At 40.7% G+C, this 25,560-nt stretch overlaps 1 protein-coding gene across 3 annotated transcripts in view; it reads left to right on the top strand.

Annotated features, from left to right (window-relative positions):
* The window catches only part of nde1 (nudE neurodevelopment protein 1), a 50,497-nt gene that overhangs the window by 12,790 nt on the left and 12,147 nt on the right, over positions 1–25,560 (top strand). Inside the window, exons 2-8 of one of the 3 annotated variants that reach the window (XM_087997603.1) lie at positions 3,071–3,099; positions 6,082–6,190; positions 6,845–6,998; positions 18,203–18,351; positions 20,537–20,673; positions 20,785–20,958; positions 22,879–22,961. In XM_087997603.1, coding sequence (XP_087853729.1) covers positions 3,078–3,099; positions 6,082–6,190; positions 6,845–6,998; positions 18,203–18,351; positions 20,537–20,673; positions 20,785–20,958; positions 22,879–22,961 — 828 coding nt within the window. In that variant the 5' untranslated portion in view covers positions 3,071–3,077. Of the gene's footprint in view, positions 1–3,070; positions 3,100–5,832; positions 5,854–6,081; positions 6,191–6,844; positions 6,999–18,202; positions 18,352–20,536; positions 20,674–20,784; positions 20,959–22,878; positions 22,962–25,560 lie in introns of those variants that run through there. The other 2 variants (XM_087997605.1, XM_087997604.1) reach the window with 2 other exon arrangements.

Here is a 25,560-nt window from a genome sequence, read left to right as displayed (position 1 = left end):
GTAAGACTGAGTCTGGCTGTTAGACTAGCCTGTGGAAGCACTCCCCCAATCTTGGAACAAGCCTCCAGTTGTTAGTAAAGAGGATTTTGCCAGATTGTCAGGGCTGCGTTTGTCATTGTTATTTCTGTTGACTAGGTTGCTGGGTGGTATGTCCTAGTTCAGTCCTTTCTTTAGACTTTGTAGCACTCTGTTGTATCACACAGGTAAAACAACCATTTCAGTCAACAGTTTGGAGTCAACTGTTTTGTTGGTTGGTCTGGACTTCCATGGAGGCCAGATTGGGTAAGGGCAGTAAATTTCCTTCCCTCAGCCATCAGTGAGCCAGGTGGATTTTTGCAGCAATAGTTTGATGGTCACCACTAGTTTAGCTTTCACATTCTGTTTCATTTTTTTAAAATTAAAATCCAGCCATCTGTTGTGGGAGAGTTTGAATCCACATTCCCCAAAACCTGAATTACTTTGTCCAGTGACATTACCACCACACCACAATCTCCTGTTACTTATGGACCTTTCTCTTTATAATATTATCGATGGATTGAACTGTTCAATGGAATGGAATTTGTCCATATTGTGAGACCCTTAGAAATGCCTTAAAATATGAAGCTTTTTAAATTTCTTTTGAAAGAGCACATTGTCACAATAATAAACATGGTACAATGTTGTTTCATATGGTTTGTTGTTTATCAGCAACTGTAGCTTGCAATGCAAGCTTCATTTTGGCATTTACTGGCTTGATTATGTGGAATGAATAAATGTACTTATAATGTTACTCAGACTTTCCAATCTGATCCAGTAATTGGGACAAATTGCTGCACGTCTTTGGTGTGAAATAAAGTTGTGCCAAAGGATCAAACTTGTCCTGAAGAAGGGACTATTCTAGAAGTTGGCCAATGAGAGATGCAGGGCCCCACAAACAGTTATAAAAGATCCTAGGTATGAGGATAAACAGGCTGCCTATGAGCTGACAGGTTTTGTTTCAGATGCTAAGTGGGAAAAGAACATGTGTTCCTCATGTTTTTGAGTGGATTCTGCTCTACCTCCCTGGTTGGGTTAACTGAAGTTGATTCAGGATCATTTGAGTTACGCTTTCTAGATATTAGTATGGACATAAAGATGGCATGGATGTGCAGTTCGGAAATTGGGTTGACTCAGTTAATGGTCTTGTGACTTGGACAGGCTAGGTAAGTGGACGGATGCATGGCAGATGCAGTTTAATGTGGATAAATGTGTGGTTGTCCACTTTGGTGGCAAGAATAGGAAGGCAGATTACTATTTAAATGGAGTCAAGTTAGGTAAATGTGAAGTACAACGAGATCTAGGTGTTCTTGTACATCAGTCAATGAAAGCAAGCATGCAGTTACAGCAGGCAATGAAGAAAGCTAATAGCATGCTGGCCTTCATAACAAGAGGAATTGAGTATAGAAACAAAGAGGTCCTTCTGTAGTTGTACAGGGCCCTGGTGAGACCGCACCTGGAGTATTGTGTGCAGATTTGGTCTCCAAATTTGAGGAAGGATATTCTGGCTATTGAGGGAGTGCAGCGTAGGTTCACGTGATCAATTCCCGGAATGGTGGGACTATCATATCTTGAAAGATTGGAGCGACTGGGCTTGTATACACTTGAGTTTAGAAGGATAAGAGGGGATCTGATTGAGATTATTAAAGGATTGGACACTCTGGAGGCAGGAAGCATGTTTCTGCTGATAGGTGAGAACAGTATCAGAGGACACAGTTTAAAATTAAGGGGTAGGCCATTTAGAACAGAGTTGAGGAGAAACGTCTTCACCTAGAGAGTGGTGGATATATGGAATGCTCTGCCCCAGAAGGCTGTGGAAGCCAAGTTTCTGGATACTTTTAAGAAAGAGATGGACAGAACTCTTAAAGATAGTGGAATCAAGGCTTATGGGGATAAGGCAGGAGCAGGATACTGATTGTGGATGATCAGCCATGATCATAATGAATGGTGGTGCTAGTTCGAAGGGCCAAATGGCCTACTCCTGCACCTATTGTCTATTGTAATATTTTGTGTAATTTGTTTCAATGTTCTGTTTTGGCATTACCACCTCAAATGCAACAGAGGCAAGGTATTTCCTGCACTCAATCATCTCTCACACACAGGCCTAACTCAATCGAAATTCACCATCCACTTGGCCAAATTGTATTTCTCAACTCTTTCACAAGTTCATCCAAACTCTTAGTCGCATCTCTGACTGCATTCATCTATTTTGGCACTTTCAGCTTTGACAGTATTGAACTGCTTCACCCCCAAGCTGTTGAATGAATAACAGAGACAGGAGGGGATGTTACTGCCCCCACATTAATGTAGCTGGTGCACCTTGGCAATTGTTTCTCACCTTGCCCCCCTGCCCCAAGATCAGTCATTGGACCTTCCTCTCCCGCATCTATGCAAGGGTGCAACTTCCATGTGTGTGATGATAATCTCCAAGTGGATCTTGTAAACAACACCGCATTTAACAGCAAGCGATGAATGTGACACCTCTTTGGCTAAATGTTGGGAAAATGTAATTTGATGGAGCAGGTTAAAAATAAACTCTGCTCCCTTTTTATTAATGGCATTGCTTTCCCCACTCACTTGTTCAAACTGAAGCAAACCGCAAAATCCTGGTTAGACTGAGATAAGTGCACCTTAACCTAGATTATTTGTACTCCTATAACACTGTACATGGTTCCTGAAATCCTTATCCACCTTGACTCTCACTTCTACCAATATCCTCCAATCTTTGTGCGTGTCAATTTGCTCAAGACTCAGTTGCTCGTGTTTTGTGCCTCTTGCCTGTTGCTGCTTTTTAAAATTCTCTCCTTCCTTCTCTTTGATACAGCCAGCCTTGTTTCCTGTATCCTATGTTCCATTTTTATATTATTCATCTACATCCCAAGCTTTGCCAAGAATCCTTGGCTGCCTAAACTCTTTAACCAGATTTCAGTCATATCTTGGGACTATTACATCATGAGTCATATGTTCCTATATTCCCTTTGTCTGCCTTTTAATTTGTTTTCTTCTTTATTGTCCCTCTTTTCCTCTCTGTTTCTCCTCCCTGCTGATGGAATAGAAATCTGATGGAAGCTTTCTGTAGCTCAGGTAATGTATGAATGTTTGAATTTTTTCATATTTGAGACTTTTCAGATAAAAGTTTGCCCCATCAGCTTCTCTTCATGTTTTTGAAAAATTTCGAGAGATTCTCCACCCCCATTGCAGCATTTAAAAATAGCTTTATCTCCCTTTCATTTTGACATCATCCTCAGCCTGACCTCGTGGTGAGTCGGTCTTGAGTTTAGTCAGCTGTTTAGTCAGCATCCAGTTTTCTAAATTCTGGGAACATTCGACAAAACTGCAGTTTTTTTTGAAGTGTGCAAATTTCTTCAGGTCTTTTATGTATTCATGCCTGAGAGTCTCATTTCAAAGTTTTTTTTATTAATGTGTATTCTCAAGGTTTGTACAGTTAGAATAGTGATGGTATAATGCAGAGCTTAAAGGACATAATGTGCTAGATTAAATTCCTGGTCTCTGATGTGTTCTTGCTGAGCTGCTTTGACCTAAGTGCTGCCTGGCTAAAGCTGTTGCTCGTGATTGCTAATGTAAGATCTTGCTGGGAAGTCTGGATAAATTGGACTGAGCTTGACTCTGATGCCCTGTCTGTTGAATAGTTGAATGGTGCTTACTGTCTGGTTTCCGCATTCTTTCACCCGTTCGGCTGTGGTATATTTAGAAACTTACTAGAATAAAAACGGAAAGCAAACAAAACTTATTAATAGGGGACAGCATCATGTGAAATATTGTTTACTTGAGGACAAGAAAGGTTTTTTTACTTTGGAATATTCAAGGAGAGCAATTAATGTAGCAGTACATTAGTGTCCCACAAAGTGGGTTACTTATTCATGTTTAAAGCGATGAGTGTTTTATAGTGTCATAGATTCATACAGCATAGAAACAGACCCTTTTGTCCAACCGATGATAATCTCAAACTAAACAACCTGCCTTCTCTTGGCCCATATCACTCCAAACCCTTTTCTATTCATGTACTTATCCAAATGTCTTTTAAGTGTTGTAACTTCACCCACGTCCATCACTTCCTCAGGAAGTTCACTCCACACACAAACCATGTGAACAAAGTTGCCCCTCATGTCTTTTTTCAATCTTTCTCCTCTCACCTTAAAAATATGTTCCCAGTCTTGAAATTCCCCCACCCGAGGGAAAGGACGCCTGCTGTTCACCTTATCTATACCCCTCATGCTTTTATAAACCTCTATAAGGTCACCTGTCAACATCCTATACTTCAGTGAAAAAAGTCCCAGCTTATCCAGCCTCTCCTTATAACTCAAACCCTTCATTTCCAGCAACATCCTGGTAAATCTGTTTTGAACCCTCTCCAGCATAATAACATCCTTCCTATAACTGGGTGACTAGAACTGGACACAGTATTCCAGAAGAGGCCTCACCAATGTCCTGTACGACCTTAACATAACATCCCAACACCTATACTCAACGATCGGAGCAATGATGGAAGCATGCCAAACACCATCTTAGCACCAATCTATATGTGATGCAAATTGATTTTTGAGTTCCTCAGAAAGGTAGAATTGCATTTGGAGGGTGATTCTTGTTCCTCCTTTAGAAAGTTGTGCATTAAAATCTTAAACCTAAATATCGACTCAATCCTGCCAATTGTCCAAAGGCCCCACCCACAAAGTTAGTACTTTTGAGGAATGATGCCCTGCAGGTTATCATGACTGGGTCAGTTCAATCTTTCCATTAGCTTTGTACCATTTGCAACCTTTTTAAGGTAAGGTTCAGAATTGATAGATTACCCCAAAAGAGTGATCAAAACCTTGAGTGATTTAAAGATGGTTAATTAATGAACAACAGCGTAGATAGAATGCAAAGGCTAAATAGATAGAAGCATATAACCTGTACCATGTGGGTGTGGCTTACTGATCCTGGAGGGCCGATAGATGGATGGTGCAGAGTTTTGTTTACCTGTAGCTGTGACAGGACCATTAGACGAAGTAGCTAAAGTATTAGGAAACTCTTTGCTGATCTTTCTGATTATCTGAAGAAGGCAGTGGCCTAATGAGAACTCTTTCCCCCGGTCCAAGTGAGCATTAATATATTTTTATTTCTTGGAGCTGGTTGTTTGCTTTATATTAATTACTTATTTGAGCAGCTCTGGCCAATGAGGTGGGAGAGTTACCCTTCCCTTGCTCATTACTTTAGCTCGAGATCACATTTAGTTTACCTTGTCCTGTGCATCATTATTCGCCTTTCCTCGATGTGTAAAAAATAAGGCCCAAGATGCCATCCTTTGAATGTGAACAAGGAAGCCTACACCAGAAGACGTTGATGTTTCTATGGACTGAGTGTGAGAGTCAAAGTGATTTCTCTGCTGAGATGGCTCGTGCTCTGCCTATCAATTGCATAAGAATTCTGTACCTATTCTGAAAAGTATCAATTATTAAAGGACCCTTTTTTACTCTTGTATCGGCTAAAGTGATGAATTTATCAGTGCACCACTGCCACAGGCTCTGTCAGAAAGATTTACTTCCATTGTGCATTAATCGTACTAAAAGTGATCCAGTAGAATAGCTAGAAACGTTCTTTATTTCAAAGCAAATAAAACATTTTTTAAATGAAGAAAATGCCAGAGTGTGATTATGAAAATGATTTTATACGTTACTTAAGCCACACCAGCATAGCTGTCACCTGATCCTTCAATGCATTATGCCTTTGTTTGCAACAAGAGTGTGACAAAAGAGGGTTTTATTTTTGGGAGCTTGCTAGTGATCAAATTACTGAAGTTGTGTTCATAGTCTTCAATCTTCAAGTTTAAAAGAAAAGGTAACACGCTACAGCATGTTTAGAGCTGTTTGAGATTGCCCCTGGTGTTTAATGCCAGCTACATAATAGCTGTACACCACATGATGTTTGAAGGACTGACTCTGCTAAGCTGGCCTGAGAACGTGAAAATATATTGGCTTTTCACATGACTGCTTGTATCTTTTTAGGCAAATGTTTTTACTGAGTTCTAATAGTGAATGATATATATTACTTTCTGTTTGAATGTAGACAGCAAATTTGCAATTGTTGCAATGGATGATTTGGAAACAATGGCTTTCAAGTCTGTTGAGGACGAAACTGCGTATTGGAAAGATCTTGCTCTAAAATACCAACACTGGTAAGTACCAAACAAGGATATACTGATTAGAACCATGTGTGGCTCAGATCAGTAGCATTTACTGTGAATATTTGCTAATGGAACATTTTGAATATGTAAAGCTATAAGCTGGTGTGTCTCTGTGCAAATTCTGATCACTTTAGCACAAATGTAATGCCCTTCCATATTTGCTTCCTATAACGAATCGTCACTTTAATTTATTTCATAAATGGTTAAGGTACTGACTTTGCAATTGAAATTATTTAACGTAATTTATCAGAGTGTGAAGAGGCCATTCAACTTAAATAGTGTGTGCTGGTGCTTATACTCCAGATTAACCTTCTGCACCACACTTCTTCATCCAACCCCGTCTTCTTTCCATTCTGTTCTCCTCTCTCACTCTCACTTTCTTTCTCTCTCACTCTCTGTCAGTCTCTCTTCCATATTGATTCTTTTGAAAAGGAGATCTCTGTAATTTATCTCCATTTCTCCCTGTGGTTCACATTACACTCTCTGGGTATTACAGTTTCTCCTGATTTCTTTATTGGAATATTAGTGGCTACCTGGTATTTTTAGACCCTAGTTTTGAATTTTCCCCACGTGGTGGCATCATGAACCAAATTTTAAAAATTCAAGACAGTATGCTAGATAATATTTTGTTGACCCCATCATTAGTGCACAGACGACTCGGGAAGAGCTAATTGAGTTCCAGGAAGGGAGCCGTGAACTCGAAGCGGAATTGGAGACTCAGCTTGAGCACGCTGAAAGCAGAAATCGAGACTTGCTGTCAGACAACAATCGTCTCCGCGTGGAACTGGATTTATTTAAGGTACATCAGTGGGAAATGGACACTGCAATGTGTTGTTGAAGTAGCTGCATTATTTACTCTGTGGCAGTACTTATTCCAACAGGAAGGGAGGCTTCTCTGTTTTGATGAATGGAGCATCTTGGAGGCTTGGTGCCCATGTTATAGACAATAGGTGCAAGAGTAGGCCATTCTGCCCTTCGAGCCTGCGCCACCATTCGACATGATCATGGCTGATCATCCTTAATTAGTATCCTGTTCCTGCCTTATCTCCATAACCCTTGATTCCACTATCCTTGAGAGCTCTATCCAACTCTTTCTTAAAAGAATCCAGAGACTGGGCCTCCACTGCACTCTGGGGCAGAGCATTCCACACAGCCACCACACTCTGGGTGAAGAAGTTTCTCCTCATCTCTGTCCTAAATGGTCTACCCTGTATTTTTAAGCTATGTCCTCTGGTTCGGCACTCACCCATCAGCAGAAACATGTTTCCTGCCTCCAGAGTGTCCAATCCTTCAATAATCTTATGTCTCAATCAGATCCCCTCTGTCTTCTAAACTCAAGGATATACAAGCCCAATCGCTCCAGTCTTTCAGCATAAGGTAGTCCCGCCATTCCAGGAATTGACCTCGTGAACCTACGCTGCACTCCCTCAATAGCCAGAATGTCTTTCCTCAAATTTGGAGACCAGAACTGCACACAATACTCCAGGTGTGGTCTCACCCGGGCCCTGTACAGCTGCAGAAGAACCTCTTTGCTTCTATACTCAATCCCTCTTGTTATGAAGGCCAGCATGCTATTAGCCTTCTTCACTACCTGCTGTACCTGCATACTTGCCTTCATTGACTGGTGTACAAGAACACCCAGATCTCTCTGTACTGCCCCTTTACCTAAATTGATTCCATTTAGGTTGTAATCTGCCTTCCTGTTCTTGCCACCAAAGTGGATAACCATACATTTATCCACATTAAACTGCATCTGCCATGCATCTGACCACTCACCTAACTTGTCCAGGTCACCCTGTAATCTCCTAACATCCTCATCACTTTTCACCCTGCCACCCAGCTTAGTATCATCAGCAAATTTGCTAATGTTATTACTAATACCATCTTCTGTATCATTAACATATATTGTAAAAAGCTGCAGTCCCAGCACTGATCCCTGCGGTACTCCGCTGGTCACTGCCTGCCATTCCAAAATGGAGCCGTTTATCAATACTCTTTGTTTCCTATCAGCCAACCAACTTTCAATCCAAGTTATTACTTTGCCCCCAATACCATGCGCCCTAATTTTACTCACTAACCTCCTATGTGGGACTTTACCAAAAGCTTTCTGAAAGTCCAGGTACACTGCATCTACTGGATCTCCCTCGTCCATCTTCAGAGTTACATCCTCAAAAGATTCCAGAAGATTAGTCAAGCATGATTTCCCCTTCATAAATCCATGCTGACTCTGTCCTATCCTATTACTACTATCCAGATGTGTCGTGATTTCATCCTTTATAATAGACTCCAGCATCTTTTCCACCACTGAGGTCAGACTAACTGGTCTATAATTTCCTGCTTTCTCTCTCCCACCTTTCTTAAAAAGTGTTGTTCTTGGTTCTTTAATGGATTATGATGCCTGAGGCGAAGTTAGCATGTGCCCATTCCCAATTGCCCTTGAACTGATGACTAGCTGGACCAGTCAGTGAGCCACATTATTGTAGATCTGGAGTCACATGTAGAGCAACTAGGTGAAAGTGAGGACAGCAGATGCTGGAGATTAGAGTGGAGTGTGTGGTGCTGGAAAAGCGCAGCAGGTCAGGCAGCATCTGAGGAGCAGGAGACGAAGGGCTTTTGCCAAAAATGTCGATTCTCCTGTTCCTTGGATGCTGCCTGGCCTGCTGTGCTTTTCCAGCACCATACTCTTGACTCGCATGTAGGTCAGATCAGTTAAGAGGGGCAGATTTCTTTTTCCTAAAGGATGTAGTTTGATAGGTAGCTATACGTTTGTGAGTAAGGCTTTATATTTCATCTTTTGTTAATTACATTTAAATTCCATGAGCTTGTGGGGTTTGAGACTGTTTCTGTGGGACAGCAGCCTGGCTGTGTAGATTACTATTCCAGGGATATTACGACAATGACAATGCCACTGCCTTAGTTGGATGTAGCTCGGCCCAGTGTTTCACTCAAAATGTCCAAGTATTTTACACTTGATCGTGCAAGTAGTGGATGATGAGTTGCCATGCCTACACTAATGGGCAATGTATCTCTACTGCTAGAGTGTGCCTAAGTCATTACAAACTGGAACCACATTGGAATGGTGATTTTGTCTGTTTACTTCATAACTGTTTATAAACTGCTGATGGGGAGAACCCTTATTATTTGCTTCTGAAAGGTTTAGTGACCCCCTGTGCCAAAATTCTGTTTGGTACTGGGGCAGTTACCAGGCAGTGGGCCCTTTTTTATGTTTGCAGAAAATTTGCGCACAATTGAAGATGTTAAATGCTTAGATTTTTTTTCCTCCCTCCTCATCCTTCAGTTTTATCTTCTAAACACTGCATAGTGGTAGCATTGTCTGGCCAGGGAAAGAGATCATAGCAACTGTAATGCATTCAATTTAGCTTGGTGGGATTGTACCCAGTTTATACGGGCTAGCTGCCCATTCACACTGGCATAACATCCACCTCTGCAGTGGGTTTATTTTGTGGCAATGCTGTTTTGGCACAAGTTCAGGTTTTAATGATATTTTGAATTATTTTGTTACTGTCGATGGGTTGAAGTGTATCCAATCACTTATAAATTAGAATATTAAATTATAATATGAATATAATTTCTGATTTCACTGTTCTAAGTGTTAACTTGGAATGTTAAATGTACCTATTTGAATGGTGAGCCTGCTTAGTTTCTTGTTTTAATTTGTAGACCCTTTCTGAGGTATGCTTTATCTCAAATCCTATCTCTGCTGAAAGACACTTTGTGGTAACCTTGCAAACTTTTGCTAAATTAATTAATCAGCTTAAAAGAGTATCCTTTTCTAAAGCAGGCCATGTAGGCTTGCTTTCTTTATGAAGACTGAGTGCAAACAAGTGTCTGAGGAAACAGGCAATCCATTGTTTGAATCTGCTGCTGAGCTGTCAGCTGGGAGCATGTTTGTGCTCTTCAGGGACACTCAATTTCCAAGTCAGAGTGATTGGGACCAATTTTTTTTTTGTTGGAATTAAACAAATTCTCCGTGAGAACGGCAAAAAGTCTAAATTGCATTTGACATCTGGAAGCTGTATACTGTAACTAACTGTATTGCAAGTAGGCTATCTGATACTTTCATTTGTTTAATTGAACTGTGAGAAACATTCCATTACTACAGTATAATGCCTCTCTGGCTAATATCTGGGGGTTGGGGGGGTTACTTTGAACAGTATTTATCTCTATGATGCATTACAAGTAGTAATTTGTGTGATAGTAGTGGAGCAGTGAGAGTTGATACAATTTGAGAAAATTTCTGCGTGGTGTGTTGCATAATACTTGTTTTCTTCCTGTTGCATTTTGGCGATGTGTTACATATGCTTTGTGGTGGCATGACCATTTGAATGAAGGGATTCGGGTGTCTGTATGTGTTGAACCAGCATAAGAGAGGAAATAGACTATGATGGTGCAGCTTTCTGATTATAGTCTACCATACTTGATGGAAAATTAGTTTTTAAAAATTTTCTTTTAGCCAATGCCGTACTGATTCCCTGATCTTTTAAATCTCTGTCTAATTTAAACATCGCTTGCTACAGTGGACATGTTTGGGAAATGCATTCGTGGAAATGTGCATCCTCTGATGTGGCAAACCAAGTTTAAAAATATTCTTCGCTGAGTTTGATTATTTTAGCCATTTAATGGGGAAAATAGGAATGACCCAGAGTAGGTAGATTTGAGATTGTGTTTTTTTAAAAATGGAATTTATGCTTTGGATTCCATGTCTGTTGTGACACGTAAACAGCAGCAAATCCCACACCCACCCACTTACCACCCCTCAAAAAGTTTAAAATTCCAGGCTTATTTTTTGAAATGCTTCTCTGCTGGTTACTTGCAGTCCCAGCATAGACATTGCCTTGTTTGTATTGTATGGTGATCTTATAGCTGACATAATGACCATAAAACAATGGTGCATTGCGATTTGTAACCATTTACCTTTGTGCTACTAAATTTCAACTGCCTGGGAAAATCCCATATGAGCCAGCTGTATTAAAATGAGTTTGTTTCTGTGAAGGTCGTCAGGAACATTTCAGTTTCTCAGCATGCCAATATTTGACTTTGGTGTGCTGTGTGGTGTTTACTTCAGAGGCACTGCTACTGTGAGATGGGCTTGAAAGCCACCTGTCCTAATATCCCTTTCCTGTGAACTTAGAAAATTTAATCTATCAAAGTGCAAGTTGGTGTTCTGTCTTTCCTAACCAGCCACCACCTCACCCTGCCCACCTGAAAAAGCAAGATCCTCAATAAATGGAATGCTATCCTTAAAATTGGATGTCAATAAAAAACTAAGATGCGTTATAATTGTGTAGATATTGGGTGAATTGCAGTCTTGATATTTTGTTAACTATTGGAGTCTGTATTTTGCGTTGATAGATTTGTGGCTTTGGTGTGCTAAGAAGGTTAGAGCTAAAGGAAGGGGGTGAGGTTGCAGTAATGAGCTCCTCGTGTGTAAAACCTCTCTTCAGTTTCGCAACCTTGAAGCACATCCTTGTGCCAGTATACAATATCCGTCAGTCTACCTTCTTATAACAATCCTGCACAGATCATTTACTTTCTGGATGGGATGGGGAAAGAGAATGTGGAAGATGCCAACTAATTTGTCTTTGATGTTTCACGTAGTGGAATAACATTTGTGAGCACCACTGTTGAAATCAGAATGTTTGTAGTTAAACCTGCAAGTGGGATGGTAAGTGAGGTGTTTGATGATTGAGCTGAAAGTGCTGTGGTTGAAGGGAAGAGGAGCTGTCTCCAGTGTTACACTATATATCTGTCTCAGCCAGTGGAATATAAAAGAAAGATTTATAATACCAAAATAGTAATGGTTTGGAAACAGAATTTTGGAAGGTGTAAAGGGACCAATGAACGAACCTTGTACAAGGCAAGGCTGCGATTTATGGTGGTGCATTACAGTCCGTTAGTGCTAAAGGGTAACGAAGCTCTGAAACTGCCCTAATTCCAGTCTGTAATAACCCCACTGCCTTCGAGGAAATGATGAATCAGTGAATATTTCAGCAATCGAGCAGGGAAGCATTGTTAATGCCATTATTTAGAGTCCCAACTCACTGTGGGATTAATACTGAAGGGAACAAGGATAGTTTGAGGCATTGAATATAGAAATTACAGGAAAAGGTCAGCACGTCTGGCAGTATCTATGGAGAGAAATCAGTTAACATTTCAGGTCGAATAACCCTTCCTCAGACCTGAAAAGTTAATTGATTTCTCTCCACAGATGCTGCCAGACCTGCTGAGTTTTTCCCAACAATTTCTATTTTTGTCTCTGATTTACAGCATCTGCAGTTTTTCTGGTTTTGAGTTTGAGGCCTCAGTTGGACCATCTGTTTGCAGCCAATTGAAGATTAAACTGTGTGTTTCCCTTCAGAGGGTGCTATCAAGAGAATTGATTGAGATGGGACACAATGGCCATTTTGTGATGGAAATTGAGTCAGGTTGTGACAGAATGTTCTGGACTTCTGGCAGTTGTCATTAGGCAAGTCGGACTCTGGAATTGTCCTGATTGGGGTACATGTCTACTCTACCTGTCTGGTTCATAGTAATTATCTGCCTGAGTTAATGTAATGACAAACAAGTTATTGTGATATAATAAACTGAGTATTGTTATCTAAGACAGGAGCCTCTTCTGCTGAGACTTGCTTGTGGTCTGCCTTCCACTGTAATCACCCTTCGGCATTTGGTACAATTACCCAGTTAACCGTAGGTGATTATTGGAGGGCTGGTTCACCCTAACATCAAGTCACCAGTGGCTGGTTCTCATGCATCTTGTTGAGAAAGCATCTGGAACATATCTGGTAGGTGGTGGGACACTCCTGTGATTAACTGACATTGGAAATATTGGGAAGTGGGCAAGTGGAAAAGAAATCCAAAAGTACATCCCTGTCAGGATTATAGTAATTTTAACATGAACATTCTTTCAGTAAGTACAGCATATCATTACTTCTATTCCTACCTCAGTGTATTCACCTCAGAACGTTTGAACACCTCTCAAAATTTCAAAGTAACCATGAGCAATCCCATGACTGACCTAATATTTCATGAGTTATCTAATGTAATTTGTAAGATTACTGGGTACAAGGTATCTTATTTCTGGAAGTGTAGAAAGCGGGTTCAATATCTTTTATTCTTTCACCAGAAGTGAAAGACCATGTGTTGTCCATCCTGTAATTGTTCCACAAGGTGGTGGTGAGCTGCCTTCATGAGCCAGAGTGGTCCATGTCCCATGGATTGACCCACAATGCACTGAGGGAAGGAATTCCAGGATTCTGACCCAGTGACAGTGAAGGAATTGTAATATATTTCCAAGAAGGATGGTGAGTGGCTTTGAGGGGGACTTGCAGGGTATGGTTTTCCCATGCAGCTGCTGTCTTCTGCATCCCTCAATTTTTCTGGAAAGGCTGTCATCAAATGTCTGACCAGGTGAACCCTCCTTCAGTGCCCATATTCACTAGGATCTTACCTTGAGTGTTTTGAAATAAATGCATCCAACAGTGGTTGTTGAAAATGTAACTACACTTTTTTTGAACCTCTCTACGGTTCTGTGTTTGAGCTCAGCTGCAGCATTAAGAGGAAGCCACAAAATTACACTGTGGTAGCTGTAACCTTGACCTGGTTTTCTGTATGCTATTTCGGAACCAGTTACAGAAGAGCATCCGGAAGATCTGCACTGGTGGGAATGGGGCTGGTGGCAGGATGGGATGTGGAATTGGAAGCTTTTGAGAAAGGGAGGCTTGGACGTGACAATATTTGAAATATTTGCATAAGTTAAGAGTCTTTTTCTGGGCAGATGATGTACTGTTTAACAGCTAGTTTGAGACTAACTGCTTTCAGTAACTGCTCTCACTAAGTTCTGTTTTGTTATCAGCTTTAGGGTGCTTTAAGAAAACATATTCTTCAAAAAATCTATTCTAAGTGTAATCAACTGAGTATTGTAAAATCCTCTTGCCCTGACCATACTGTGCTAATTGGTATCTGCTGGGTGAAGGCTTGGGGAACTTGGCCATGGTTCCCTGTCTGTCTGCAGGGAATTCTCATTCCCAGCAGGAACAGAGGGGGAGGGGAGTGCTGTTGTGGATAAGGAATTTAATTAATTGAAGCATAACTTTCAGCAATAAGTGTTGAACAGCAATGAGCTGAAACTCAATGTAAATGAGTATTATGCAGTTTACCTTCCCTCATCAGGCAAGTGGAGAGTATTCTATCAGACTCTTGAATTAACCTCCTGAGGAGATGGTGGTCTAGTGGTATTATCACTGGACTGTTAATCCAGAAATTCACAATTCTGGCTTTGATACCGTCATTAAAAATGGTAGAATAAAAGAAATCTGGATTTAAAGGTCTAATGATGACCATGAATTCATTGTTGATTGTTGGAAAAACCCATCTGGTTCACTAATGTCCTTTAGGGAAAGAAACTGCCATCCTTATCTTGTCTGGCCCACATGTGACTCCAGACCCACGGCAATGGGGTTGACTCTTAACTGCTCCCTGGGATGGTGAAAAAAATGCTGGCCTAGCCAGCGACACCTTCATCCTGAGAATGAAAAATAAAGAATGGCTGTGACTTGTAGATGGTGGATAGGCTTTGACAAGAAGTGACTTGCTGTAGAACTCCCAGCCTCTGATCTGCTGATCAGTGTCTGCACAGTGCACCTTCTGTGATGTTGCCAGTGGGTATTCATTGATGACAATACCATTGAATGTTATGAGGGGATGGTTAGATTCTCTTGTTGGAGAAGGTCATTGCCTGGCACTTTTGTGGTATAATATTTCCCACTTGTCAGCCTGAGCCTGGGTGTAGTCCAGAATTTGTTGCATTTGGACTGGGGTTGCTTCAGTATTTAAGGAGCTGTAAATGAACATCAGCGAATATCCCACTTCTAACCTGGTGACAGAAGGAGAATCATTGAAGCATCTGAAGGTGGTTGGGCCAAGGACACTACCCTGAGGAATTCCCATTGTGATGTCCTTGGATTGAGAGGAATGGCTTCCAACAAACAGACTCCGCTTCCTTTTGTATGACACAATGCTTGGAGAGATCCCTCCTGATTTCCATTGATCCTGGATATCTGTTATCTGCTGCCTTGATGTTCGAAACTGTCGCTCTCTACTCCCCTCTCGAGTTCAGTTTAGGAAGAGCTAATCAGTCTAATCTCACTTTCTAACACTTAGTCTGTATCCCTGGAGGCTACAGGCTGCTGACACCTTTTCAGATAGATGATCAGTTGAGGCTTTCTCTATTTAGCCTTTTTTTTTAATTTCAGGCAATGTTTTTCACTATCCTTCGGTTAAAATATGTCCCCTTCAATCATTTTACCAATACTCTCTCTTAGTTACTGACCCCTCTGATAATGAAAATAAACCCTCCCCAATCCATTGTCTCCAGGCCCTCACAATCTTGTGAACCTGAATCAAATCTCCCCCCTGTTTCCTCAGTTCTCAATAGGACAGCCCTGACTACCTAATCTTCCCTTTTGGCAAGCTGCAATTTTCCAGTGCTGCCAATGTCCTCAGAAATGGTTTTTGTACTGTTTTGGGTGCCTTTTTACCCTTCCTGAATTGGAATGACCAGAGTTGCAAACGATACTTGTGTTGTGGCCTAACATAGAAGAATACAGCGCAGTACAGGCCCTTTGGCCCTCGATGTTGCGCCGATCCAAGCCCACCTAACCTACACTAGCCCACTATCCTCCATATGCCTATCCAATGCCCGCTTAAATGCCCATAAAGAGGGAGAGTCCACCACTGCTACTGGCAGGGCATTCCATGAACTCACAACTCGCTGAGTAAAGAACCTACCCCTAACATCTGTTCTATACCTACCACCCCTTAATTTAAAGCTATGCCCCCTCGTAATAGCTGACTCCATATGTGGAAAAAGGTTCTCACGGTCAACCCTATCTAAACCCCTAATCATCTTGTACACCTCTATCAAGTCACCCCTAAACCTTCTTTTCTCCAATGAAAACAACCCCAAACCTACTCTGTTAACAGTTTGACTAACTTTCCTGCTCTTTTACATTCAATACCTGTTAATCACGGAATATGTTCAATTTGTCTTAACAACCCAAGTCCCTCACTTCCTCTCTCTATCCTCTGGATCCTCTCAATTATTGTGTATGCCTTTGACTTGTTGGGTCTTCCCAAATGCATCTTATGCTTCTCCGGGTTGGATTCCGTTTACCACTTTCTTGTCCACCTGACCGATGCAAATTGTTTACATTTGTTGTTCACAGCAGTTGGCCAAGATTGTTCCTATTTAAACAGCTTTAGGGAAGGTAAACTGCACAATACGCAATGTAAATGAGGAATTTTTGCTTGCCTTTTGGATGTCCTGGGGATTGATGGTTGAAGGATTTAGCTTTCAGAATTATTGGTGAGCATTGTTTGCTGTGATTCCAATGGTTTGAACTCTCTTCACTTCAGTGCATATTAGTCTTCTATATACTGCCTAAAACAACAATGTTAAAATGTCATAGTCACAGAGCACATACAGACTCTTCAGCCCACATTATCCAAGCCAACCAGCTGTCCTAAACTGAGCAAGTCTGTTTGCCTGTGCTTGGCTCATATCCCTTTAGTTTTGCCTACCCATTTACCTGTCCAAATGTCTTTTAAATGTTGTAACTGTGCATGCCTTTACTATTTCCTCTGGCAGCTCATTCTACATGTGGACCATTCTCTACGTGAAAAAGGTGCCCCTCGAGTGCCTTTAAAATCTTTTCCCTCACCTTAAAACTATACCATCTAGTTTTGAACTCCCCTATCCGAGGGAAAATACCTTTGCTATTTACCTTATCAATGCCTCATGATTTTATAAAAGTATAAGGTCACCGCCTTAACCTCCTGTACTCCAGGGGAAAAAAATCCCAGCCTCTCCTTATAACTCAAACCCCCCAGTCACAGAAACATCCTCGTAAATCTTTTCTGCACCCTTTCCAACAATTGTAATAGAGTCATCGAGATGCACAGCACGGAAACAGACCCTTCGGTCCAACTCATCCATGCTGACCAGATATCCTAAATTAATCTAGTCTCATTTGCTAGCACTTGGCCCATATCCCTCTAAACCCTTCCTACTCATATACCCATTCAGATGCCTTTTAAATGTAATTGTACCAGCCTCCATCATTTGGGTTAAATACCAAAGAGAAGTTTTGCAAACCAGGTTGAAGTTAATTCACTCTTCATCATTGAAGGAAGAAGTTGATTCTGAGGTTCATTCTCTGTCCTTAATGAACTGCTTGGTAAATCATGAGGTTTGAAGCAAAATCATCCGCCTGTTCCAGCCAGGGGGTAGGCTTGATCAAGCAACTGCTTTTTTGTTTAAAAGTGTGGCGCTGGAAAAAGCACAGCAGGTCAGGCAACATCTGAGGAGCAGGAGAGTCATCAGGACCCTGCCCAATACGTTGACTCTCCTGCTCCTCGGATGCTGTCTGACTTGATGCGCTTTTGCCAGTGCCACACTTTGTCAACTGCAGTCCTCACTATCTCCTCGTAATTGCTCTTTCTTTTTGCCAGTTATATCAATTTAATTTTAATTAGTTTGTTAGGGATGTTATGATCTCTGTCTGGACCAGGTGGAACTTGAACCCAAGGTAGGGGTGCCACCATTATGTCACAAATGTGCCCGTGTAAATATTGTAAGTTTGTAAAATGTACAACTCTCGCTCCAATCCAGTGGATTTATGGCACTGAGTATTGTTACTCTGTGTTGCTGCATCACTTAATTTGCATTTCTTTCTTACAAGAAGAGATTGTGGGTGTGATCCTATGGTAGCAGTTATCTGAACCTTGATCCAAATGATTACCTTTTGGTTGGGTGGTGAATATTGGCGACGTTTTCCTGCAGCATCCTTGCTATCTCTGCAAAAGGGAAGATGGTGGAAATTGTATGTTTGGGCTGGAAGTGGATCTGCTCTCTGCCTATACTGTGAAACCCATCTTCAGTTCAACTCCTAATTCAATCTGATTGTGACATTGACTTTTCAGGAGAAGTTAGAGGAGCACCATTCCGAGAATTATAAACGGATTACTATGCTGCAGGATGAGCTTGCTGAGACCACAGCGATTAAAGACCAGCTGCAGAAATATATCAGAGAACTAGAACAAGCAAATGATGACTTGGAACGTGCTAAAAGGTATAGTATTACTTAGAAATTTCAATAGTACAGTACAACGCAGTGAGCAAAAGCAAGCAGCTGAGAGAGGAATGCAGCAGGTCAACCAGCCCCATGAGCCCTCTTCTGCTAGATCATAAGATCATGACTGATCTCTTAAACTGATCCAGCATCCCATACTAACCCTGTAAAGCATGTAAGGTCAGAAGTTACATGACCCCAGGTTCTAGTCCAACAGATTTATTTGAAATCACAAGCCTTTGGAGCACTGCTCCTTTGTCAGGTGACAGTTTTGTTTTATTAGTTCATTGTATAAAATGTTTATGTACAATGCCCATTCCATGTACCCAATAAGTAGTACATACAGAAATGCACACACAGGCAGTGAATGAATTGAGGCATCAGCTTTGCTTCAAAGCTGCTGTGTAACCAGAAGAGACTTGGTCTCCTGTTAGGCAAGATTGGGAGCTAAACATTCCAAGCCACATCACTTCATAGAGGACTATGAAAGGGATGGATAACTGTTGATATGATATACAGCTGGAGGAATGACAAGAATGCTTAGACACTGGAAACATTGTGAGTCGAGCTAAGGAACAGGAAGGGATACAAGACTGTGTGGCTGGAGTTCTTTTGCTGGTCTCTTGACAGTAGTGATGTAATTGTGTGGGGGCTGGTGAGTTTAAGGAAGTTTGTAACATAACCCAGCTACGTTGGGTGATTTTCACGGATGCAAAAAAGCTCAAGTAGTAAAGCCATGATTTTTCTACTTGATTCAGGACAACTTCCTGGAATTGTCTGTTTTAAAACTGGCAAGGGAGCAGACCGTACTTGTTATAGTGCTGGTGAATGAGAAAAGGATTAGAATTGATTAACGTTCTGATCATGATGAAATATTTTGCAAACCGTGACCTCAATATGATTGAGAAGAGAGAGTAAGCAATCAAAATTTTAAATTTAATGGAGTAAACTTTTGAAGGAGATTTGGACTTTATGGGTAATTGATAAACATAAATTTGGGCTTTTTTGTATGAAGCAGTTTGGACCATGGTTGTTTAGAATGTTTGGCTGAATGGCCTACTGTTCCAATGCTCCTAAAAGCAAAGGTTATGTCATTACACAACATAAATGTTATGAACAAACTGGGTCAAACATACCTACTGTTGGTGTGACATTTCATATTGAGTCAGAGTTGCTGTGACATACATGTAGCCTGGAACTATGGATAGTGCTAGTAGAGGATCCAACTTCCTTCCCACTCTCTGTCTGCTGGTGGTGTATGTTGGAAGGATATAGACTTGATGGTTGTGGCTGAGTCATCACATCCTGCTAAGCAGGGATAAAACTATTTGTATATACAGAGGAACCTCGATTATCCAAACAACACAGGCAAGGGAGTATTTTGTTTGGATAATCGAATTTCTGGATAACACAGTTTAGCCAAGTATTTGGACTGTGTGATCTTGTTCGGGTAATCCGAAATTCGGATAATTGACAATCAGATAATTGAGGTTCCTCTGTACTGTTTTCTATCCATGTTCCTGTTACCCCTACATCATGAACTCCTACAGAATAAACACCAGTATTAATATTTGCTGTAAAATAAAGATCTGGCAACTGACTCGCTTGGTTTTGAAAGTTGCGACGAAGAGCCAAAAATCTTTGCTTAATACTTTTGAATCATGGAATGTGTGACTCAGTTGGTTTCTGGTTCTGATCTTGGCTGGTTAAGATCCACACTTAAGCACTTAAGTCATGCTTTTAAGCACTGAGCAATGGTGGTCTGTTGCAAACTGGCTATATTTCGGTCATGAAATATTGACTGCTACTTTCATGAAAGTGAGGATTGTTTTCAAATTTTCAACATGCAGTTCAATTTTAAATTGGTTTACATTTAGTGATGAAGAGTGGCATTGGGTTAGACAGTATTGGCCACAGCCACACATGCATACAATACTTGGCAACTTTTAGAAGTTTAATTTTATAATCCACACCTTTTGAAATATGAATTTGGCAATTGACATTTTCAAAGCATTTTTGAAAAAAATAAATCCAGGGCATTTTGGTGAAGGACAGCTTCAGCTTGGGAAATTTATAACAAAACAGCGTTTCTTCTTTAGAATGTTGTAGTAAAAATCTATGCTTGCAGTGATGTGTATCTTACTCCCCTTTTGATTCTACTCTGCGATTTTGGTTTCTTGCACAGAGCAACTATTATGTCCCTGGAGGATTTTGAGCAGCGACTGAACCAGGCAATTGAAAGGAATGCCTTCTTAGAGAGTGAACTTGATGAGAAAGAAAATCTTTTGGTGTCTGTACAGAGACTGAAAGATGAAGCAAGAGGTTAGCATTGCTTTTTTTTGAGAAAAGCTGCTGTGGATGTACAGTTAAATGTTTGCAAAAGTTTACTTTTTTTAATCATTAATGCCAAAAAAAATTGACGTTTGCTTTCAGATCTGAGACAAGAGTTGGCCGTACAGCAAAAGCCAGATTCAATCAGGAAACCCACAAGCAATTCTTCAGATTCTGAAAATGCAACAGCTCCAACATCCACGCCAATGCCTTTGACCCCATTGATCTGTAAAGGACCCAGCAGTGGGTTCTCCACACCTGCCATGTTTGCCAAAGGTAAGGCGCCATGTTATCAAACAGTGTCTACAATTATATTTTAAAGTGTTTTGGAGTTTTCCGATATTGTCTGCCTTTGTGGAAACTTCATGCAAAATCAGTCTACAGAAACATGACTGACCCTAGAAATGGGAATAAATTCATTTGAGGGATGCAAATCTGATCACTCGAAGATTGATTTAGTGGGTTGGGGGCAGCTGAACTGGATTGCACAGAAGGCAGATACTGGCTTTTCAAACCTGAATTCCAATCCCACAGGGTTTTACAGAATCCCTACAGAGCAGGCAGAGCCTATTCAGGCCCATCAAGTCTATAATGATCCTCTGAAGGGCATTGCACCTTTGATAGGAATGAGTCTGTATGAAAGAACTTTTTAATAAACCTGTTAGTCATGTTATTACACAACTCTGGAGCAGATGGGACTTGAGCCTAGGCCTCCTGGCTCAGAGATAGAGACATTACCTCTATGCCACAAGAGCTGTTGGGCTTATATTATACTTATTTTTCAAATCAACCTGTTCAGAGATATTATTGCACACCTTTAGAGCAGGTGGGACTTTAACCTAGGCCTCTCAGTCCAGGGGTAGGGGCATTATCATTGTAGGCAAGAGAGCCCCTCTTTTGTTTTGAAAAGACGTCTGGGATTTGGTCCCAGGACCTCTTGCATGTTTACAACATATAAGATCCTGAGCGAGAATCACACACCTAGACCAACGAGCCATTACCACGGACCCGAATTATAAAGTGCCACTAATTTGGCACCAATTTGCAATCGTTCAGAGGAGCACAAGCTGAGTGTAGTTGGGCTGTGGGTTGGTGCAGTGGAAGGAGCAATGAGAGGGAGATGGGCAAGTGCTTGGCAGCTTGGGGATAAGGCACAGTGGGCTAAGCAGAATCATCTTTAAACCAAAGCTGTCTGTGCTTAATACTGCACCCAGGTACCTACATTGGGAAGTGTTTCATTTCTCAGTGTGAAAATCCCTCACATTCAGAACAGAACTGGCCTTGATTAACAAGCAGAAAGACAAACCTTTTGAAGGGTATTTGCTCATGAGAAAGACCAGTTTGTATATACAATTACTGTAGCACTGAGTGACCCTGATCAACCCAATAGTGAGTAATAATTTGAACTGAGGCAATGGAATTAGCGATTGTGCACAGGGGAAAAAACAGCTTTTTGATTCTGTTAAACATGCTGCACAGTTGGAAGCTGAAAACCCATAATATACAGTGTTGGGATCTTTCGTGACCAAGAATGTTTAGGGCAATCAGTAACAGTTATGACCAGGATTAAGTGAGCTTTCAGCTCTGTTTTCCTCGGCAGAGCGACTTAAGGCAGATTTTAAAATGATTAAGTTAGGATTTAAAAAAATGGACCTGACTATTTTTTAAAAGTAAGCAATTCAGGGAAGAACATAATTTGCGAAAAGTAGGATAAGAATCCATGTTTTTTTTTAACTTCTTGCCTAGTTTCTGATTGCAATTGTTGTTGGGTCTGTCAGCACCAAGAAAAATCAAGCTGTTCAGAGATATTATTGCACATCCTTTGAGCAGGTGGGACTTGAGCCCAGATCTCCTGGCACAAAGGAAGGGGCACTACCACTGCACCACAAGAACTACTCGTGAAGAAGATATACAAACATCTCTCCCCACTGTCACCTGACCTGATTCTGACTAAGGTGTGATTTCTCAGTGCTGGAGATCACTGCTTTAATGGGGAAATGTGGGGTATGATGGAAGGATGTGCTTTATTGGTCAAATGGCCTACTTCATCAATGTGAACATATTGACCTGTTTCCAAGCACATTGCGTTGCTCTGTGACTGATTTTTTTCACTCCAATGTTTTGTTTTACTTGGATGCAAATATTAGCTGGTCTTGAGTGGAATTCATTATTTTTGAATTTTGTTTTTGTTTCCAGATGGTTACACTGGCAGCCCTCTGACTCCATCAGCCAGGATATCTGCACTTAACATAGTGGGAGACTTGCTTAGGAAAGTTGGGGTAAGGATTGCAGCATTTTTGAGTGCAGTGTTCTGTGAGTTTCTAAGCCCCCTCATGCTCATTCCTGGCCTCAACAAGTTTTATCGTTGAATTGCACAGAAAAGCTCTTTCAGAGAATTCTACACTGAATAAAATCAGACTCCCACTACTGTTTGAATTATTCCTGAAATCTGAAGCACTGAGGCATGTTTGCAAGTTGTTTTATATTCACTTGGGAACTGACCAGAGGAAAGCACCTTTTTTTTAACCCTAAAAAAAATTATCAAGTGCCTGCTAGTTTCACATCACAATCTTATAACCAGAATTCAGCATTTTCTTGCAGTGCTTTTATTGCTGTAAGGTCCATTTCTTGCTTATCACTTATTTCTCCCTTTTTTATAATGTGGTAAATGATAAGGAAAGCTTACCTCAATCTAGCTGGATTAGCCAGGAACCTTTGAGAGAATTGGCTGACCCAATTCAGTAAACTTGGTACTTACAAAGAGGTTGATGCTTTAACTTTGTTTTTAATGTGTTTGATTCATGTGAAATTCAGGAGGCATTTCTTATTTGCCAGGCACTGACTGAAGTCAATGTCAAGTTGTTTGTGGGTTATTTAGTGTCAGGGTTTGGTAAACAATTGAGGTCAGGACTATTGTTGAGTTGTTCTTTGGGGCACTTTTTTTTAAACTGGAGACAAAAAATGTGTGTACATACTTCCACTTATTTTGTTTTTCCTGTTGTCACTCTACTCCATGCAATTTGTTTCAAGTGAAGATTTTTCAACCACTCTTATGGGGCAACTGTGTGAATGGACGAAGGTTGAGTGACCTAAGTTGCACAGCTGCCTCAGTGGGTCTTACCCTATAGTTTCCTGCAGATACCAATTGGGCTGTTTGTATTATTTGCAATGCTTTTTTTTTTCCTGAAGAATGCAGTTTCTGTTTTCCCCCCTAGTATAATGTCCACACATGTTGTTTGGCCTTTCTATTGACCGAACACTCTTTGTCACGGCAAAGCACATCGTCACTTTGTATTATCCCATGAAAAAATGTCCACTTGTTTTGTTTTTTTTATCCCTCTTCTTGGCACTGCAATTTCAAAGGGGACAATTATGTTCTCAAAGTAAGTGGATAATCACTGGAACTGATTAGTTCAGACTGGAGGATCTCGCTTTACCTGAGTGTAGACTCTTGAAAAATTGCTGTGTATACTAATCTAGATTTATTTCACCTCCTGATCCAAATTCTAAGTACTGATTGATTTATTAAGATGAGAATATCCCATTAAACAGTTATGGTTTTGATAATCAAATATGATATCTTGATAAATTGCAATATCCTTGCTTGAAGTTTTGATATTTTATGAAGTCTGAAAAGGACTTGCTTTATCCTTCTATAAACACTTACCTGAAATTCAAATGATATTTGATGTTTATCTTGAAGCAAAGTAGTAACCACACAATGGCTCAAAGGTTTCACTCTGCATTTTGTGATAGGCTGGATTTGTATCTTGTCACAAGTACAATGTTTATATTCAGCTTTGAGTCATTGCTTTTCTGATTATGGTTTTCTTTTTGTGGGTATTTTGTAAATTATGAAAATATTTTTTGGGTAAGTTGTAAATTTATAGAACTTGTGTACAGTATTTTTAAAATTTAATAAATTGTTATCATGTAACAATTTGTATGCCAATGTTCTGTGACAACTTGCTAATATTGTTTTTCTGCGAATATTCTGCTACTTGACAAAGACTTATTGATCTTGCTTCTATTAATTGGCTTATTTCACTGCTCCAGTCATCACTGGTTGCTGGATATTTTCTAATCAACCTGTTTGGAAATGTTATTAGACACTGTCTGAGCAGGTGAGGCTTGAACCCAAGTCTTCTGTTCCAGACGTAGGCACACTACCACTGTGCCACAAGAGTCTTGTCACTCGCTGTTTCTTTCTTAAGTAACCGTACCCTAATGGCCCATAAATTAGCGTCAATAAACCACAAGAATGCAAGAGATCAGTGAGCAAGACTGAGCATCCTTCCTCATTGGCCCAGTTTGTACGTGGAAAGATGTGCTGTGGGATCTCTTCACTTCGCAGCCGCATACACCAACTGCCTGGGACGCTTAAACTTCTCATTGATAATTATGCTACGCATGGAAATTTTCAAGGAAATACCCACCTCTGTGTCAGAGTTTAAATTTTCCTCGGGGTCTGATCAATTTGCCTGAATAGGTATCCAAGAAAAGTTGGAGCAGATTTTTATCCTTCTTGTTTCTGGCCAGTTAACTAACTACAGGAATAATCTCCTTCCCCCCCCCCCCCCCCCCCCCCCCCCACCCACGCCCAAAATAAAACCCATGTGCTCCTACTACCTCAACTGTTTTCCTGTCCCACTTGCCATCTTTCCATAGCCTTCGGGAGTTTTCATCTCCACAACATTGCACCTACTGTTTCAACATGAGGTACCAGTAACATTGGTCTATTTTGGAATTCAGGCAGTGAGACCATAAACCCAGGCAACTTAATGTGCAACTGTTTCTCTTTTTTTTGTTAGTTTGTTCTTTGAAAGTAGCTTAACCATAAAGCTTCCATTATTTTAGTGTTCTGACATTGCTCAGAGC

The sequence above is a fragment of the Chiloscyllium plagiosum genome, unplaced genomic scaffold, assembly GCF_037043375.1.
Source record: "Chiloscyllium plagiosum isolate Xiang-an unplaced genomic scaffold, Cpla_swu_hap1 HiC_scaffold_20, whole genome shotgun sequence".
In the NCBI taxonomy this organism is placed as follows: Eukaryota; Metazoa; Chordata; class Chondrichthyes; order Orectolobiformes; family Hemiscylliidae; genus Chiloscyllium; species Chiloscyllium plagiosum.
Note: the sequence above shows the minus strand (reverse complement) of the source record. Positions and strands in the feature narration are given on the sequence as shown.